Source organism: Monodelphis domestica, chromosome 6, assembly GCF_027887165.1.
Source record: "Monodelphis domestica isolate mMonDom1 chromosome 6, mMonDom1.pri, whole genome shotgun sequence".
Lineage (NCBI taxonomy): Eukaryota > Metazoa > Chordata > Mammalia > Didelphimorphia > Didelphidae > Monodelphis > Monodelphis domestica.
In genome coordinates this window covers 23963881-23982395 of record NC_077232.1, presented here as the reverse complement: position 1 = coordinate 23982395, position 18515 = coordinate 23963881, and the positions used below count along the sequence as shown (strand labels likewise).

At 30.7% G+C, this 18515-nt stretch overlaps 2 protein-coding genes across 2 annotated transcripts; both read right to left on the bottom strand.

Moving 5' to 3' along the window:
- Window positions 1-4299: 4299 nt before the first annotated feature.
- LOC100021726 (olfactory receptor 10AG1-like) lies at window positions 4300-5202 on the bottom strand (the record flags this gene model as incomplete). The annotated part of the gene is made up of 1 exon (XM_001373754.5): window positions 4300-5202. A coding segment is annotated over exon 1 (903 nt), but the record flags the coding sequence as incomplete, so codon positions are not given.
- Window positions 5203-17189: 11987 nt separating this feature from the next.
- On the bottom strand, window positions 17190-18286 carry LOC100021751 (olfactory receptor 10AG1-like). The gene has a single exon (XM_001373772.3). The coding sequence runs from the start codon at window positions 18120-18122 to the stop codon at window positions 17190-17192; it is 933 nt and encodes a 310-aa protein (XP_001373809.3). The 5' UTR covers window positions 18123-18286.
- Between the last annotated feature and the right edge of the window lie 229 nt (window positions 18287-18515).

Genomic DNA, 18515 nt, shown 5'->3' with positions numbered 1-18515 from the left:
TGGGTTAATGCCAGAAACCTGGCTTATTCTGACTACAGCCATTTAGATTGTAGTCAGGGAAGACTAGGTTGTGGTGTATGCTGGGAAGGTAAATGGATCTATTTTCCTCAAACAATACTATCTCTCTAATACTATGAACACCATAGTTTGGAAAAAAAAAAGTTTCAAATAGTTCTGTCCCAACTTCAGGGAAACTGGTTTGAAAATTAGTTGCTCAAATAAACTTTCCTGCAATTCAGAGCATCTTCAGCTGGAATGGTGAATGTGGATGGAGAATCCCTGTATTCTTAACTTGAAACTTGAAGTTAAAATTCTCTAAAACAAATAATAAAACAAAACAAAACAAAACTTTAACTTCCATCTTAGAATTGATTTAAATATTAGTTATGAAGCATAAGTGCAATAGGAACTAGATAATTGGGTTGAAATGACTTGCGAAGGTCAGAAGAGTCAGAGGACAGATTTGAACCAGGACCACAAATCTGTAGGACTGACTCTCTAACCAAAATCACCTACTTGCACCAAGTTAAACCTCTTTGCATATTTCTTAATTAGATTATAGAATATATCTTTATTAATTAATATTTTTAAATTAAATGGGACAGAGAATGACATAATTTATTATGACTAAAATATAAATTCCATGAAGTACCTCTTTTGTGGCAAAAAGTGTTGGGAAATTGACAAAGAAGCAGGACAAAATTTAGATTTCCATGAACATATTTGCCATATATCTTGATAATATCACAGTGTATAGGCAACTTGAACATTATAGATCACAGCACAGAAATATAAATTTTTGAAGCAATGTATAGTGAACTAGTTTTTATTTTAAAAAGGTGTTAGAGAATTTAAAAATTATATACAATATAATTGTGTGAAATTGAAAATTACCAGCAGAAATAAAATTAGGGCAAAGAGAAAAGACATTAGTGAATAGAAGTGTTTTGAGTCAGGACATGCACTCAGGTATTATTTAACATAGTCTTTGTGACTTTGTGCAGGTCATTTAAGATCTCAGTGCTCCACGTGAGCTTTTAAGTCTAGAAATTATAGTTGATGAAAAAGTTTTTGTTTGAGAATATTTCATAAGTTTCTGTTATACAAAAAAAAACTAGGAAATAAAATTAAATTAATAAAATGGAGACCAATTGATAGGAATTCAAAGGTATGATGAATTTAAAAAGATTATGAACTGTTAAAGTGTTAGGAAATATTGTTCAAAACTATACATAGAAATGAAAAACAAAGCATTTTGAAACCCAGAAAAATAACAAAGATGACAAAAAACATGATAAGTCAGATTTAGACAGATCAAGGAAATACACATAGAGATACATATATCAAGGAAAAATCAAAGATTTAATGTCTTTAAACTTAATATTATTTTAGTAATATTTAAAAATTATTTGACATTAAAGCTTCCTCAAAGGGGAGAGAGAAGCTTTAAGGTAGGAAGATAGAGAAAGGATAGAAGTTTTAGATACCACGAGGGGGATGACGGAGTCGAATTAGAGATATGAGGTGGCAGGAATGAGTCACAAATGCATGCCTTATTAATTGTCAATGAGCCACAGCCAAGTTCCGATCAATGGACTATTCTGAAGGCTTATACCAGTCCAGAGATCCCATTTAATACCACACAGGTCAGAGAGATGATAGAGAAAGATTAAAGATGGAGCCTGGCCAAACTCCAGCAAGGACAGGCATCAGTGCAAGCTAGAAGGGAGGAAGAGGAGAAGAGAGAGAGGCAGAGCTAGCTGGGCCATATTTAATCTCTTTGATATGCAAATATACACAGTACATAGGGATGATTATCATTGGTTAATGACAAGGTATAGGTGTGGTTTCCCTTAACCAGGTGAGCACAAAGAAACTTGTGTTTCCACCTAACCTGGGGGAAGCTGGGGTCAAGGATCAGAGGCTTTCCCAGCCATGTGCAATACCGAGCATGCTCAAGACTGAGCATACTCTCTTCTAAGACAATCTGTACATACCAACTGTTTCCCTTGCCCATAGCTAGGGGTGGACTGCTACAGACATTTATATTCCACATTAGGAAAAAGCCATTCAACAACTGTACAAACTGATTTCAAGTTTCATTACTGACATTGTTTAGCTGTTTTCTGTACTGTCTTATTCTTCATGACTCATTCTACAGTTTTCTTGAGAAAGATAATAGAATGGTTTGTTTTTTTCCTACTCTATAGCTAATTTTTTCTCATGAGGAGACTTTCTCAGTGGCACATAGCTAGTAAATGTCTGAGGCTAGAATTGAATTCAGGTCTTCCTTCTATCCACTTCACCATTTAGCTATCATAAAATGATTTGGAATATATGTAAACTTCATTCTTATTAAAGATATGCTTAACATATATACCTAGAATTAAAAATTCTTAGTAATAATAGATTGTGAAAAATTTTAATTTTTTTTATATTTCTAAACTGGTTTCTGAAATAGTTGTATTGATTCAGACTTCTATGCACAAAGATGCAGAGTCCATGTCTTAAAAAAAAACCCTTCCAAAATCAATTATTTGCATTTTTTTTTAATTTTTGACAATTCACTGAGTAAGAGATGAAAATTTTAAAATACTTTCTTTTGTGTTCCCATAATTATAATTTATTATTGAGACATGCCATGTGGTTTTGTGTATGTGTGTAATTATATACATAGAAAGAGAAATTTATAATTTAATATATAGATAAGTATATAAATATTTGTAATTCTTTTAACAAATAGCTATAATGAATCAAAACAATTCCCTACATAGCATTTTGTACAAAAGTCTTTCTCTCTGCATATTTTCATCTATTCATTTTCTTATTTCTCTTATAGTAAAGGTTAATTTTTATTCTATTTTTTAGTCTTTCAAAATATTACTTTTCAAAATCTTACAATATTTCATTTTTTCTTATTTTTTATCACTCATTCTAGGAAATCTATTTTGACTTGAAGGAAGGAATTTTTATGAGTTTCTTTATAGATGTTTTATTTAATTTCCTTCTGGATTGTTTACTTAGGAATAACTGAGCTAAGTCTAGATCATGTTTTTTAGTGTTCTTATTGTTAATAACTTATTTTTTCAAAAACTTATTCTTTTATTTGGACAAGACTTAAACACATATGGAAATTATAGTTTTTTTAATTTTCTTTTATTAATTTACTTGTCTCTGGTTGCTTCTTTCCCTGTGTGCTAAGTGCTTATTCCTTAAAAATTTCAGAGGTGGTTTGAGTCTGTAATCTGCAAGCTTTCAATGTACCCTACATCCTAAGTGATGTGATCCAAGGGGGAAAAAAAAAACTCTAGAAGCTGCTCTGTTCCAAAATTTGCAAGATCTTGATGAAAGTTTACATCATCATGTGCCCAAATTAAGATACTTATTACAAAGAAAATTTGAAAACATGGTAGTTTAACCAAAATAGAGACTGAAAGTAGACTTATTTTTGTTTGTTTGTTTAGAAAGGCAAACTATTTTTATTCTTTCTCAATATTTTAGAACTTAAGTGAATGAATAGATGAGCTATTCTTTTCTAGTTGTCATGAATAACAAAATGATTCAATTTATTTGCAAATCCTAAGGGTACTGCAAATGAAATGATATGCATTCCTCATTTCTCATATCCAACCATATTTACATAAAAAAACAGAACAAATAGAATGCATATTCAATAGTGAATAAGTATGTCTCCAATTTAAAAAGAAGGTAACACAATTAACATCAGCCATACTTGCAATAGCTTAATTAAACTCAGCCAACAGTTTCAATTTAAAAGAAAAAAGCTCACATTCTTTTTTTTTGGGGGGGGGGGCAGGTACTTTAGGAAAATTTGAAAATATGTTATGTAGTTCTCTGACAGAAGTAAATAGAATATCTCAATAGCCCCATGATATAGTTGTAGTCATTGCCCCAGAAGATAATATTATATTTTTAAATCAAATCTATATCTGTCACAGATACTAAATGAAAGATCTGGATTAAGAGGCTTATATATATTCTCAAGTTGACAGTGAATTTCGTAGTAAAATTGTTCATGATCAATACTGCATGAAAACAGCAGCAGTAATTACAAGAAAAATATGCTTTTTCATCAAACCAAAAAAAAAAAAACTAGTGGCTATTATTGAGGTACTGAGAGGGGAAATGCCAAATGATTTATGATGATTATGACAATTATTTAAAAAGGCATGAAGAGGATAAAAATGGAAGTGAAACTTGGGAAATTGTTTAGGGTACTAGGATATTTAAGTTAAAATATTTTATTCCTTATCTTCCCCATTTAGAAAATAATTTTTTCATTGCTGCAATAAAATCCTTATTCCTCAGACTATATATCATAGGATTAATCATTGGTGTCACAATGGTGTAGAATACAGAGAAGATCTTTTCTATGCTGCCTGAAGAACTGGACATGGATTGAAAATATGCAATTAAACCACAACCATAGAATAAGAATACAACCATAACATGAGAGGAACAAGTAGAGAAGGCTTTGGATCTGCCAGTGGTTGATTGGAGTTTCAGAATAGTGCTGAGGATTCTGATGTAAGACATGAGTATCATCAGAAAAGGAGGCAAAGCAAAGAGGAAACAATCAACATAAAGAAAGAATTCATCCCCAGAGGTATCTCCACATGCCAACTTCAGTAATGGGGGCATGTCACAGAAAATGTGATTGAGTTTGTTAGAACCACAGAAGGGACCCGAGAAAACCTGGTATGTCTGTCCTATCAAGACTGGCATCCCAATAACCCAGGAGCCAAACACCATCTGGACACAAATTCTATGATTCATGATTATAGGATAGTAAAGTGGCTTACAGATGGCCACATAGCGGTCATAGGCCATCACAGCCAGGAGAAAGCTCTCTGTGACTCCTAGAATGAGAAAGAAACAGAGTTGTACAGCACATGACAGTAAAGAAATATTCCTTTTCTGTCTCCAAATATTCACAAGCATTCTGGGGAGGATGTTTGATGTGTAACACATTTCCACAAAGGAGAAGTTTCCAAGGAAGTAATACATAGGTGTTTGAAGAGCTGATTCCACATTGGTGATTATAATGATGAGACCATTACCAAATAAGATACTTATGTAGATGAATAGAAAAACAACAAAGAGAAATCCTTGGACATTGGGGTATTCAGAAAATCCCAGGAGAATAAATTCTTCCATAATAGTAAGATTTGTGATTGCCATTTTCCCTGTATATTTCAAATTTAATAATGGCAAATGTCAATTTTCATCAATTGTACTTGTTTTCTGACTCTGAAATGACAAGTGTATAATTTAGTTTAGATGATGACTGAGATAATTTTAATATTGGTCATTTTTTAAAAATTTATTCAGTTCAGACATTTTATAAGTTATATCTAGATATTAAAAATGTGATTATATTTTTATCTGTCCTAACCCTTCTTTCTTCTCTAGCAATCAACTTTTGATATTTGATATTCTCTTATGAATTTAAAATATAACTACATATTTTCAGAATTGATAATCTGTGGTATACATAATGAATATTTAGATATATAGCACATTATATTAAATTTTAATGGTCCCTCTGAATGCTCATCTATTTCATATTTTGTTTTATAAAGATATTTCTAGATCTAAATTGTTTGACTCTGACTTTTGTTATTATTTTTGAAGAACAAGACCAACTCCATTTTATAATATTCATTTTTCTTGTTCTATTCTCAAAAATAATCTCATCAGTCAAAATTTATATTTAAATTATAATATTTTTTATTCCACAATGAAACTTTTGATGCCAAAAGTTTAAAATTCAAACATAAATATTAGAGCATGGTAAGGACTGACTCCCCCCCCCCACCGTTTGTTTAATTCCTTCTCTTTAATTATTTATTTATTCAGTTCTTGTTATAGAGAAACATTTATGCCATATTTAATATTATACATCCAATGGAAAGAAATATATTCAAAAATATAATTATTTGTGCAAGATTTTGAATTTTGGATAAGCCGGGGAAATATGTATCTCCCACTGTCTAGGCATTTTATGTTATCTGATAGCAAGAATCTTGAGAAAGTCCAGTTAATAATTAATTTTAGGTTTAGAATTGACATTTGATAAACTGAGTTAAATTCTGAGACAAAATGACTCATTTCTTAGAAAAATTAATATGGTGTAAAAATGAGGTCTATACTAGAAATTTTCTAGTAGAAAACACAATATTCATTAATAAAGTAGTAAGAAGTAGTTACAAAACAACTGACATCAGCTCTGTTGCATGTCAGAGAATCATTTGAAACCAGCACACCACCTGCTGAATTATTTCAATAGAGGATGCATTATTGCAATTATCTCCATTCTAGTCTCAGACCTGGAAATAAATAATAGCGATTAATAATTAAAATGTAAATGGGATAAAGAGAATCTCCCTTTTAGTCATCTTACAGGAGCAATGTTTTGGCCACAACTCTTAGCATCTCCTAAAATGAATGTGGGTTTTAAAAACTTCTAAAGGGAAATATAAGAATAAGTAAGTAATCTACCTTCTTTCATTACCACTTTCTTTTTTGTAAAAATAATAATAATGATAATAAAATTAAATTTTAAAATTACTTAATTCTTTCCAGTCTGAGAAAAGCATGATTTATCAAAATAAATCTCTTCCTTTCTATCTTATGTTCATTGCTAATACTCCATTTTATCATTTGTGGAATCAAAATATATCTTGATTTCAATAAGGTTAATGGTAGTATATTGAATACTTTTGAGAGTGAGAGGTTTGATAATTTCCCAAATGCTTTCTGTCCATGATTTTTTAAAATAAAAATCTTTGAAATCTGCCTAACCCAGGTGGTTGAACAGTATAAACCTTCCATGGATCAAGAAATTTCTTTTAGAATTTCATGTGAATGTTTTCTTTATCCCTAGTAAATCTTCACTTTTGAGTACATCTTAGGATTTATCAGTGCCAAGGAACTAAGAAATCATTCAATCATAATCTTACCTTTTTCTGAAGGGATGAAATAATATTCAGATGCTTTTTTTCATTAGCATAATAAAATATTACATACAAATAGCTGTAATTTTTGTAATGTTTTAAGATTTTAGAAATGTATTCCTTCTCATATACAGTGATATTTTCATAAAAACTTTTAAATACTTGAATTAATGACATAATTATTTTCATTTTACAGATGAGCAGAATGAAATTCAAGTAATACAAGTGACTTATACTCGGTCAAAACACTGCTTAAAGTTCTAATTTTAAATGAACCCAGGTTTCTCTTCACATTCTATATTGCTCTCCCTGAATTATTCTGCCTTTCTTTTAAATTTTAATAATTTTCAGAAATATCATTAATGTGTCGCAAAGACCAAACTCTCCACCAATATTCAGAAATGATGACTGAATTGATTGCAGCCAGTTTTCTTAAATAGAAAGAAATCTTGACCAACTCTTCCCCTTGGAGACAGTTCCTCTCCCTGGCCACATTTCCACTCTTTAATGAGGAGCCACATTTAGGATTAATTCACCAAGCCTGCATTAAAAAGATAATATAGAATGATGAAAATAATCCTGGGCTAAAAGTCAGGGGACCATTGCAGTGAAACTGGAACTGCTGCTTTGTAATTAAGTAAGAAATGCTAAAAAGTTTGTAGTAATCACTCTCCACAGCTTCTCTTATATACCTAAACATATGGATTTCAGGATTATGAAGCTATATTTACCTCATAGGGTTTCTGTGTGAAAAGAACTAAGTAAAGAGTGAAATATTCTATTTCTGACATACTTATTATTGACCCTAGGGCAAGATTACATTTAATTTTTCCTTCAAGAACCATGAGATTTAACAACATACACCAGCAATTTGGAAGTGATTTCTTGCCTACCATATAATTTATTTAAATGGCTTTCAAAAATGTTGCTCATTTTTAGAATTTTTATTTTTATTGTCATGTAAAACACCTTCAATACTGATCATTATTTTAAGAGCAGATTCATACATCACCAAAAACCCAAAATAAAACTATGAATACACTAATGTGAAAGAAAACTCCAAATTTTGAGAGTCAAGATGGAGAAGTAGAAGCAGGGAAGCTCTAAACCACCATGAGAATCCTCTCTAACCAACCTTAAAATAAGACCAAAAAACAACATTAAAACTCAAGCAAAGAAAAAAAGAAAAAAAAACACAAAGTGAAGCAACTTTCAAGTAGGGAACAACCTGAAATGTTGGCAAAGACCATCTGGGGCACTGAGGTGAGATGGGAACATAACCAGAAGGAGGTTAGAGCAAGGATTAAAGAGCAATCCAACATCAAGTCCCCCTTCCCTAACCCCAAATCTACTATTCCAGGTTCTGAACCTGGGCCCTGAGCCAACATCTAGATCCTGAGACCCTGCCTGAGCCAGTTATATTCCGAATACAAACCACTATGCACCCCTTAAAGTTCTAAGCAAACTTGTGTTGGAGTCTGGAATTCTAGACCAGGGAAGTCTGCTGCATAGCCAGATCCATGTGGGCCCGAAGCAAGGACAGGATTTCCAGCCCTGACTTATGGTAAGATCATAGATCCCAGTTTTGGACAGCCTGTAGTCACATATCTGGGTACCTTTATCCCTGGAAGGGGCAATACCTAGTGTCCTAATTTGGTGCTGACTGACAGTTACTGATTTCATTGAAGAGAAGAGCAATTAGGAAACAACATATCAAAATCTATGAGATATTTATTGGAAAAGAAATTGAAGGTATTAAAGTGGGCAATGAGGAGAGTAAACTATCACTCTTTGCAGATAATATTATTGTCTACTAAAAGAATCTAGAAATTCAACTAAAAAGCTTGTGGAAATAATCAATTTTAGCAAAGTTTCAGGATACAAAAAAAACTCACATAAGTTATCAGCATTTTGCTAAATTTCCAATAGAACTCAGAAGCAAGAGTTAGAAAGAGAAATTCCATTTAAAATCACTTTAGACAATATAAAATATTTAGGAATATATCTGTCAAGGCAAAATTGGAAATTATATGAACACAACTACAAAACACTTTTTACACTATTAAAACCATATCTAAGCAACTATAAAAACATCAATTACTTGTAGGCAATCTGAACTAATATAATAAAAATGGCAATCCTACCCAAATTAATTTACTTAATCACTGACATACCTATCAGTCTTCTGAGAAAGGTTTTTGTTTTTCATGACATTAGAAAAAGTTATAACAAAATTCATCTGGAAGAATAAAAGAGCAAGAATATCAAGTGAACTAATTAAAAAATGTGAAGGATGGAGTCCTAGCAGTACAAGATCTTCAACTGTCTTATAAAGAAGTGGTCATCAAAACACTATGGTAGTAATTAAGAGATGGGGGTGGTGGATCAATGGATTAGACTTGGGGTAAAAGACCTCAATCTATAAGGTTCAATAAATAAAAAGATCCCAGCTTTTGGAACAAAAACCCACTTTTTGGAAAAAAAAAACTGCTGGGAAAATTAGAAAATAGTATGGAAGAGATTAGGTTTAGATCAACATCTCATACCCTATACCAAGATGGATAAATTGCTTAAATATACAGAAGGAAAGTATGAGTAAATTAGATGAACATATAATAGTATACCTGTCAGATCTATGGAAAAGGAAAGAATTTAAGGCCAAGCAAAAGATAGGAAATATTACAAAATATGAAATGAATAACTTTGATTGCATTAAATTAAAAAGCTTTTGTATAAACAAAACAATGCAAACAAAATTACTAAACAAACAACAAATTAGGGGAAATTGACAACAAAAATCTCTGACAAAGGTCTAAATTCTCAAGTTCATGAGCAGCTAAGTCAGTTGTACAAAAAGTCAAGTCATTCCCCAAATTATAAATGTTCCAGGAGCACACATAAGCTGTTTTCAAATTAAAAAAAAATCAAAACTATCAATAAATACATTAAAAAGTGTTCTAAATCTCTCATAATTAAAGAAATGCAAATCAAAACAATGATTAGGTACCACCTCACACCCAGCAAATTGGCTGACATGGCAGTAAAGGAAAATAATAAATTATGGAGGGAATGTGGCAAATTTGGGATATTAAGCCATTACTAGTGAAGTTGTGAATTGATCCAAACATTCTGGCAGGCAGTTTGGAACTATACCCAATGGGCTTCAATGGAATGCCTATCTATTGATCAATCAAGACCCACTGTTTAATTTTTACCCCAAAGAGATAATATGGAAAAATATTTGAAAACAATATTTATGTCTCTGGCATTTGTGGTTACAAAAATAGAAAAATGAGGGAGTGTCCCTTGATGGGTAAATGGCTGAATAAATTATGGTGCTGATGTAATGGAAAACTACTGTGCTGTAAGGAATGATAAGCTGGATGACTTCTGTGAGATCTGGAAAGACCTCAGGCAATTTATGCTGAGTAAAATGTGCAGAACCAAAAGAACTTTGTACACAGCCAGTAAAACATTGTGACAAAATCAAATATAATGTCCTTTATTACCAGTAGCAATGCAATGATCTCGGCCAATCCCAAAGTACTTATGAGAAAGAGTGCCATCCTCACCCAGAGAAAGAATTGTGGGAGTAAAAAAGCTGAAGAAAACCATATGATTGATCACATGTTTTAATGGCTATGTGGTTGGGAATTTTTACTTTGAATTGCAAATATTAATAATATGGAAATATGTTTTAAACAATGATACATTTAAACCCTGTGGAATTGCTTATCAGTTCTTGGAGGGGGGTAGGGAAGAGGGAAGGGAAAGAATATGAATCATGTAATTGTATAGAATTATTGGTTAATTAAATAAGAGTTTATCAGCTATTAGAGTTAAATAGTATTGGTAGATATATAAGAGAGAGATTAATAAATTGGGTTTCTTTAAATCTGAATGGAATTGCAGAGATGAATTATGGGTAAAAAAGAATTTTTCCAAGGTGCTTTGAGAGTCAGTTAATCCAACAGACTTTATTCTTTAAGCAAACCATTTTCTGCAAGGAGGTTTGAAGGGCTACTCATTGAGATTAGGAAATCTCAGTTTTTTCACATCTAAAATTCATCTATCAGGCCTGAAAGTGAAGGAGATTGTTGGGTGTAATACCAGTGCAAGCACCAGCAGGATTGTTGTGCAGGTAGAGAGACTATGGAGATTTTAAGTTGTAATGTTCATCTAAATATCAAGGAAAAGAAACCTAACTTACTCTTCTGATTTATAAGTTTATAATTTAGAATAGAATAGTTGGATAAGTATTTTGAGCTTTTTAGATGAATGAGGAAGAGAGGATAGGCTCAACTTTGTTGAGGGAAAAAAGGATCCATGCAGATTGGATTTGGTTAAGGGGTTTGAATATTATTTTTGATTTAGAGACCTAAGTATTATAAAAATGCCCTTTCTAGCTATTTCCTTTTTACTATTACTTCCTTTAGCATATACATATGTATATATATATATATATTATTTTTTATATATACTGGCCTAAGATAGTCAAATAAACAGTCTGTTCACACAGGATACAACTATTAGTAATACCATACAATACAAATAATCTATAAGGTTTAGAAATCCCTTTTAACATAATACTGGGAAAATATTCTAAATAAATAATGAATATATTAAAAAATTAAAAGAAGACAAAAAAGAAAAAGGTCAAATGAAAAAGGAGACTCAAAAGCTGACCAAAGAAAACTGTTCATTAAAAATAAGAATTGGGCAACTAGAAGCTAATAATTTTAAGAAAAAAAATCACATTGAAAAAGCAATGCAAATGGAGGTATATGGATATATTTTCTTTGCACAATACTATCTCTCTAATACTATGAATACTATAGTTTCAAATATTTCTATCCCAACTTCAGGGAAATTGCTCAAATAACCTTTCCTGCAATTCAGAGCATCTTCAAATGGAATGGCGAATGTGGATGGAGAGTCCCTGTATTCTTATCTTGAAACTTAAAGTTAAAAATCCCTAAACCAAATAAGCAAACAAAACAAAACTTTAGCTTCTGTCTTAGAATTGATTTAAATATTAGTTACAAAGCATAAGAGCAATAGGAAGTAGATAATGGGGGTGAAATGACTTACCCCAGGTCAGTAGAGTCAGAGGACAGATTTGAACCAGGACCACCAATCTGTAGGACTGGCTCTCTAACTAGAGTCACCTACTTGCACCAAGTTAAAGCTCTTTGCATATTTCTTAATTAGATTATAAAATATTTATTTTATTTATGAATATTTTTAAATGAAAGGGGGCATAGAATGACATAATTTGTTATACCTAAAGTATAAATTCCATGAAGTACATCTTTTGTGACAAGAAGTAATCGGAAAATGAAAAAAAAATTTGGATAACATTTGGATTTAGGTAAACATATTTAGCATATATCTTGGTAATTTCACAATGTATAAAAAACTTGAATATTATAGGTCACAGAACAGAAATATTATTTTTTCAAGCAATGCATAGTGAACTAGTTCTTATTTGAAAAAGGTATTAGAGAATTAAAGGAGGAATAAAATAATTGTGTGAAATTGAAAATTATTGGCAAAAATAAAATTTGGGCAAAGAGAGAACATATTATCTAATGAATAGAGGTCTTTGGAGCCAGAGCATGAGTTCAAGTATTATTTCACCTAGTCTTTGTGACTTTGCACAGGTCATTTAAGGTCTCAGTGTTCTAGGTTATATTTTATGTCTACAGATTACATTTGGTGAATATTTTCATGATTGAGAACTTTTGATAAGGGTCTTTTATCCAAAAAAATCTGGGAAATACAATTAAATGAATAAAATGGAGACCAATTGATAGGAATTCAAAGGACTCATCAATTCTTAAAATGATTATTAAGTATTAAAATATTATGAAATATTGTTCAAAACTATACATAAAAATGAAAATCAAAACACTTGTGAAACCCAGAAAAATAACAGAAATGACAAAAACCATGAAAAGTCAGAATTGGATAGACCAAGAAAATATACAGAGATCTATATATATCAAGGAACAATCCGAGAGTTTGTTTTTAAATTTAATATTATTTTAGTAATATTTTAAAAATTATTTGCCATTTATATTCCACATTTGTAAAAAGCCATTCAACTGAATTAACTGATTTCAGGTTTCTGCTATGAGAAAATAATTAAAAACTACAAAAAATATTTTGTCATTATTGATTTTTTTTAGTTGTTTTCTGTAGTGTCTGATTCTTCATGACTCATTTTTATAGTTTTCTTAGGAAATATAATAGAATGGTTTGTTTTTTTTTCCTTCTCTAGCTAATTTTATGCACGAGGAGACTTGCTTTGTGGCACATAGTAAGAGTCTAAGGCTAGTTTTGAATTCATGTCTTCCTTCTATCCACTCTACCATCTAGCTACCATAAAATATTTTGGATTATATGTAAACTTTATTCCTATTAAAGATATGCTTAACATTTATACCTAGAATTGGAATTTATCAGTAATAATAGATGGTGAATAATTTTTAAGTTTTTTTTTTTATATTTCCAAACTGGTTTCTGAAATAGTTGTACTGATTCAGATTGTTATGCAAAATGATGCAGGGTCCATATCTTAGTAAGAGTCCTTCCAAAATAATTTGTATTTGTTTTAAATTTTTGCCAATACACTGGGTATGAGATGAAAAATTTAAAATACATTGTTTTGTGTTCCTACTATTACAAATTTCTATTAAGATATGACATGTGGTTTTGTGTTTATATATATAGTATAGTGGTAGTCTCTCGTTAATCAAGGATGATGATTGTTTTTGTGCGTTTTCATCTATGATAGATGAGTGTGCACAAAGACACTTGTGCATGAAGGAGATTTAAGTGGAAAAGTCATTGCACAGAGACAGTCCCACTCTCTCGGCGTTGGAAGCCTGGGTCCAGTGGCAGGAAAAATCGTTACACCTGGAGACTTCCTCAGCTGCATTGGATGGCCATGTTGTCTTTTGTGCTCCAACATGCCCTTAGCACTCCACAGTGCTTTGCTGCGTTGCCCTCTCAGCCGTTGAACCTTCTTATTGGTTTCTTCTGCCTGTTCTGCCGAGGCAGTCTTCACATGCTGGGTGAGCAAAGCCCTGGTTCACCAGGGGTCTACGACCTGATGGCTACCCTCACAAGGTTTAGCCGGCCTGTGGAAGCCGTTGCCCGGGGTGTGGCCACTGCCACTGCTACAAGTGAGAGCTGGGTGTCAAGTGAGGGTCAGAGGCTGGAAAGCTGCCTAAGAGGGCAAGCCCTCCAAAGCAGAGATACTACCCCTCCCTGAGCACCCTATATATATATATATATATATATATATATATATATATATATATATATATATATATATATATATATATATATATATATATATACACACACACACAGAAAGAGAAACATAATTTTATATACATATAAGTATATAAATATGTGTAATTGTATTTATATAAAATATATTAGATAGCATAGGGTAAAATGCTATGTACACAGGTATATACATTGCCGTGAATATAGTTTTATTTACATGTATATACATTTTTATAAAGATAAATATTAATATTTTCTAAATTTTATATAGAATATATATTATCTAAATATATAATTGTTAAATATTTATATGTAAAATATGAATTCATTTAAATATTCTATAAATTTATTTAAAGTAATTTATATTTATAAATATTAAATAAAATGATGCATAAATAATAAAATTAAGTAAATGTAACTAATATTACAATAGAGAATTAATCTAAGCAAAGGCTTTTATAAATTTATGCAAATATCACTGAGAGAGAAATGATAAAATATGTACATGGGAGATACACTCAGAAACACAAAAGTGCATAAATCTATGCATAGGTATTTAGTATATATATGTATAGCACTATATATCTATGTATCTTTATCTTTATATACATCTATACGCTTTTAATTTTGTTATGATTTTTACGTATGCATTTTACATTATTTGTTGATTTTATTTTTTAGCCTCTTTTTCCTTTTAATAATATTTGGTAATAGTTTATTATTATTAGTCATTTTTTTAAAAAATAGTTTTAATTCTGTGTTTCATTTCAGTAGTGTGTTTGATTTTCAACTGATCTGTAGTATCCCTGTAATTTTTAATATAACATCTCATTCTATTTTCTGGGGAAAAATATGATCATACAACTCTGTGTTACCAAATAAATTTCAACATTCTTCTCATTTCCTAAGATATTAATTTTAATATGGATATTTCAAAATTATTGAATACTACCCTAGTAAATTATCCAAAGTTCACTATTTTTTAAGTTAATTTTTTAAAATCTTTTTATACTATATTTTCTATAGGCTAATAATTCTTAAATTATCTCTGATTATTTTTTCAGTTAACTTTTTATGTGAAATCTCAATTAATATCCATTTTTCCTGCATTTTTATTTTTAAGTATGTGTATTTTTTATTTACAAAAAATCCAGTTATACTCTCCACATTAAAATTTGGAAGGAGTATATGAATTTATATAATTTTTATACCTTTTATGCAAAGTTCTCAGTTTTTTCTTTTAGGTATTTCTTTTCTACTTTAATTAATTGTATTATTCTACCATTTATTATATTCATATCATAAAAATATTTCATTTGTTTCTTAAACACTTTGTTTCCCTTTAAAATATTTTCTTTATTTGCTAAATTAATTAGCACTTCCCTTCTCATTCTATTAATTCTCATAGTAGTAAAAGAAAATTCTTTAACAAATAGTCATAGTGAATAAAAACAATTCCCTGTATAGCATTTTGTACAAAAATCTTTCTCTCTGCATATTTTCAGCTATTCCCTTTCTTATTTCTCTTTCAGCAAAGATTAATTATTTCGTTATCCTATTTTAAGCCTTTCAAAATATTACTTTTCAGATGTTACAATATTTTAATTTTTGTTTATGTTTTGTACCATTTATCCTAGGAAATCTATTTTGCTTGAAGGAAGGGTTTTTTTTTAAATTTTTTATAGAGGTTATATTTAATTTTCTTCTGGGTTGTTTTCTTAAGAATAACTGAGTTAAGTCTGGATCATATTTTTTAGTTTTTTGGGTTTTTTTTGTTAATGGCTTATTTTCCCTTAACTTTTTATTATATTTGGACTGGGCTGGCACACTTATGGAAATAATAGTTTTCTTTTAATTTTATTTTATTTTTTTACTAGTTTCTGGTTTCTTCTTTCTCTGTGTCCTTGACGTTTTCATTACAACTTTTTAATGTACCCTACATCCTAGTTGACGTGATACAAGAAAAAAAAAACAACTCTATAAACTGCTCTATTCCAAAATTTGCAAGACCCTGATGAAAGTTTGTATCATCATGTCCCCAAAATAAAATACTTATTACAAACAAAAACTGCAAACAATGTAGTTTAACCAAAATCCAGAATGGAAATAGAGTTCTTTTTGCTTTTTGTTTCTTTAGAAAAACAACATATTTTTATTCGTTCTCAATATTTTAGATCTCAATTGAATGAATAGATGAGCAATAGTTGCCATGAATGACAAAATGATTAAATTTATCTATAAATCCCAAGGGCACTGCAAATGAAATGATATGCAATCCTCATTTCCTATATCAAGCCATATTTACAGAAAAAGAGAACAAATAGGAAATCATATCCATTATTGAATAAATATGTCTCCAATTTAAAAGGAAGATAGTACAATTCAAATCAGTCATACCTTCAATAGCTTAGTTAAACTCAGTAACAGTGTTGGTTTAAAACAAAAAGAAAACTAATATTCTTTTTTTGGCCCAGGTACTTTAGGAAAAAGTGAAAGTATGTCATGAAGTTCTGTGACAGAGGTAAATAGAATCACTCAATAGCTCCATGATATAGTTGTAGTCATTGCCCAAGAAGATAATATTTTTACATTAAATTTGTACCTGTCATAGACACTACATGACTTAGGTCTGGAATAAGAGGCTTATATTCTCAAGGTGATGGTGTATTTTGTAGTAAAGCTGTTCATAATCAACAGTGCTTGAATATAGCAGCACTAATGACAAGAAAAATATGCTTTTTCATCAAACAAAAAAATAATAACATGAGTGGTAATAATTGAAATACTGAGAGTGGAAATACCAAATCATTTATGAAGGTTATGACAATTATTTTAAAATGGCATAAAGAGGAGAAAAATGGAAGTGAAACTTGGGAAATTGTTTAGGGTATTTAAGCTAAAATGTTTTATTCCTTATCCTCCCCATTTAGGAAATAATTTTTTCATTGCTGCAATAAAATCCTTATTCCTCAGACTATAAATCATAGGATTAATCATTGGTGTCACGATGGTGTAGAATACAGAGAAGATCTTATCTCTACTGCCTGAAGAACTGGACTCAGACTGAAAATATGCAATTGAACCAGAACCATAGAATAAGCAAACAACCATAACATGAGAGGAACAAGTAGAGAAGGCTTTGGATCTGCCAGTGGTAGATGGGAGCTTCAGGATAGTGCTGAGGATTCTAATGTAAGACATGAGTATCATCAGAAAAGGAATCAAACCAAACAGGAAACAATCAACAAAAAGAAAGAATTCATCCCCAGAGATGTCTCCACATGCCAACTTCAATAAGGGGGGCATGTCACAGAAAATATGATTGAGTTTGTTAGAACCACAAAAAGGCACAGAGAAAACCTGGTATGTTTGCATGATCATGACTGGAATCCCACTGACCCAGGAGCCCACAACCATTTTCATACACATCTTATGATTCATGATTATAGGATAGTAGAGTGGCTTACAAATGGCAACATAGCGGTCATAAGCCATCACAGCAAGGAGGAAGCTCTCTACAGCTGCCAAAATAAGAAAGAAACAAAGTTGTACAGCACATGACAGTAGAGAAATATTTCCTTTCTGACTCCAAAGATTCACAAGCATTCTGGGGAGGGTAACTGATGTGTAACAAATTTCCACAAAGGAGAAGTTTCCAAGGAAGTAATACATAGGTGTTTGAAGAGCTGCTTCTAAATTTGTGATTATGATAATGAGACCATTACCTAATAATATATTTATGTAGATGACCAAAAAAGTAACAAAAAGAAATACTTGGACATTGGGATATTCAGAAAATCCCAGGAGGATAAATTCTTCCATTATAGTAAGATTTATGTCTGACATTTTTTTCTGTATGACCCAAATTTAAAATGACTAAAATCAGTTTTCCTCACTTGGATCTGGATTCTGACTCTGAAATGAAAAGTAAACAGTTTAGATTAGATGATGACTTAGATAATTTTATTACTGGGCAGTTAAAAATATTCATACAGTTTAGATATTTTATGTTATGAAATAATATATATGTATATAATATTTTATTGTATATTAATGTGACCAAATATCTTTTTAGCACTAATAATCAATGTTTTGTATTTGATATTCTCTTCTAAATTTAAAATATGTTATATTGTCAGAATCCTAGTTTTCACAATTGATATTCTGTTTTTTGTGTAAAGAATGTTTCTCCAATACATTATAATCAATGTTAATTTACTTTCAATAGTTACTTTATAT

Excerpts from the sequence above, each read along its gene's own strand:
- LOC100021751 (XM_001373772.3), bottom strand. The coding sequence starts at position 18,122 with ATGTCAGACATAAATCTTACTATAATGGAAGAATTTATCCTCCTGGGA.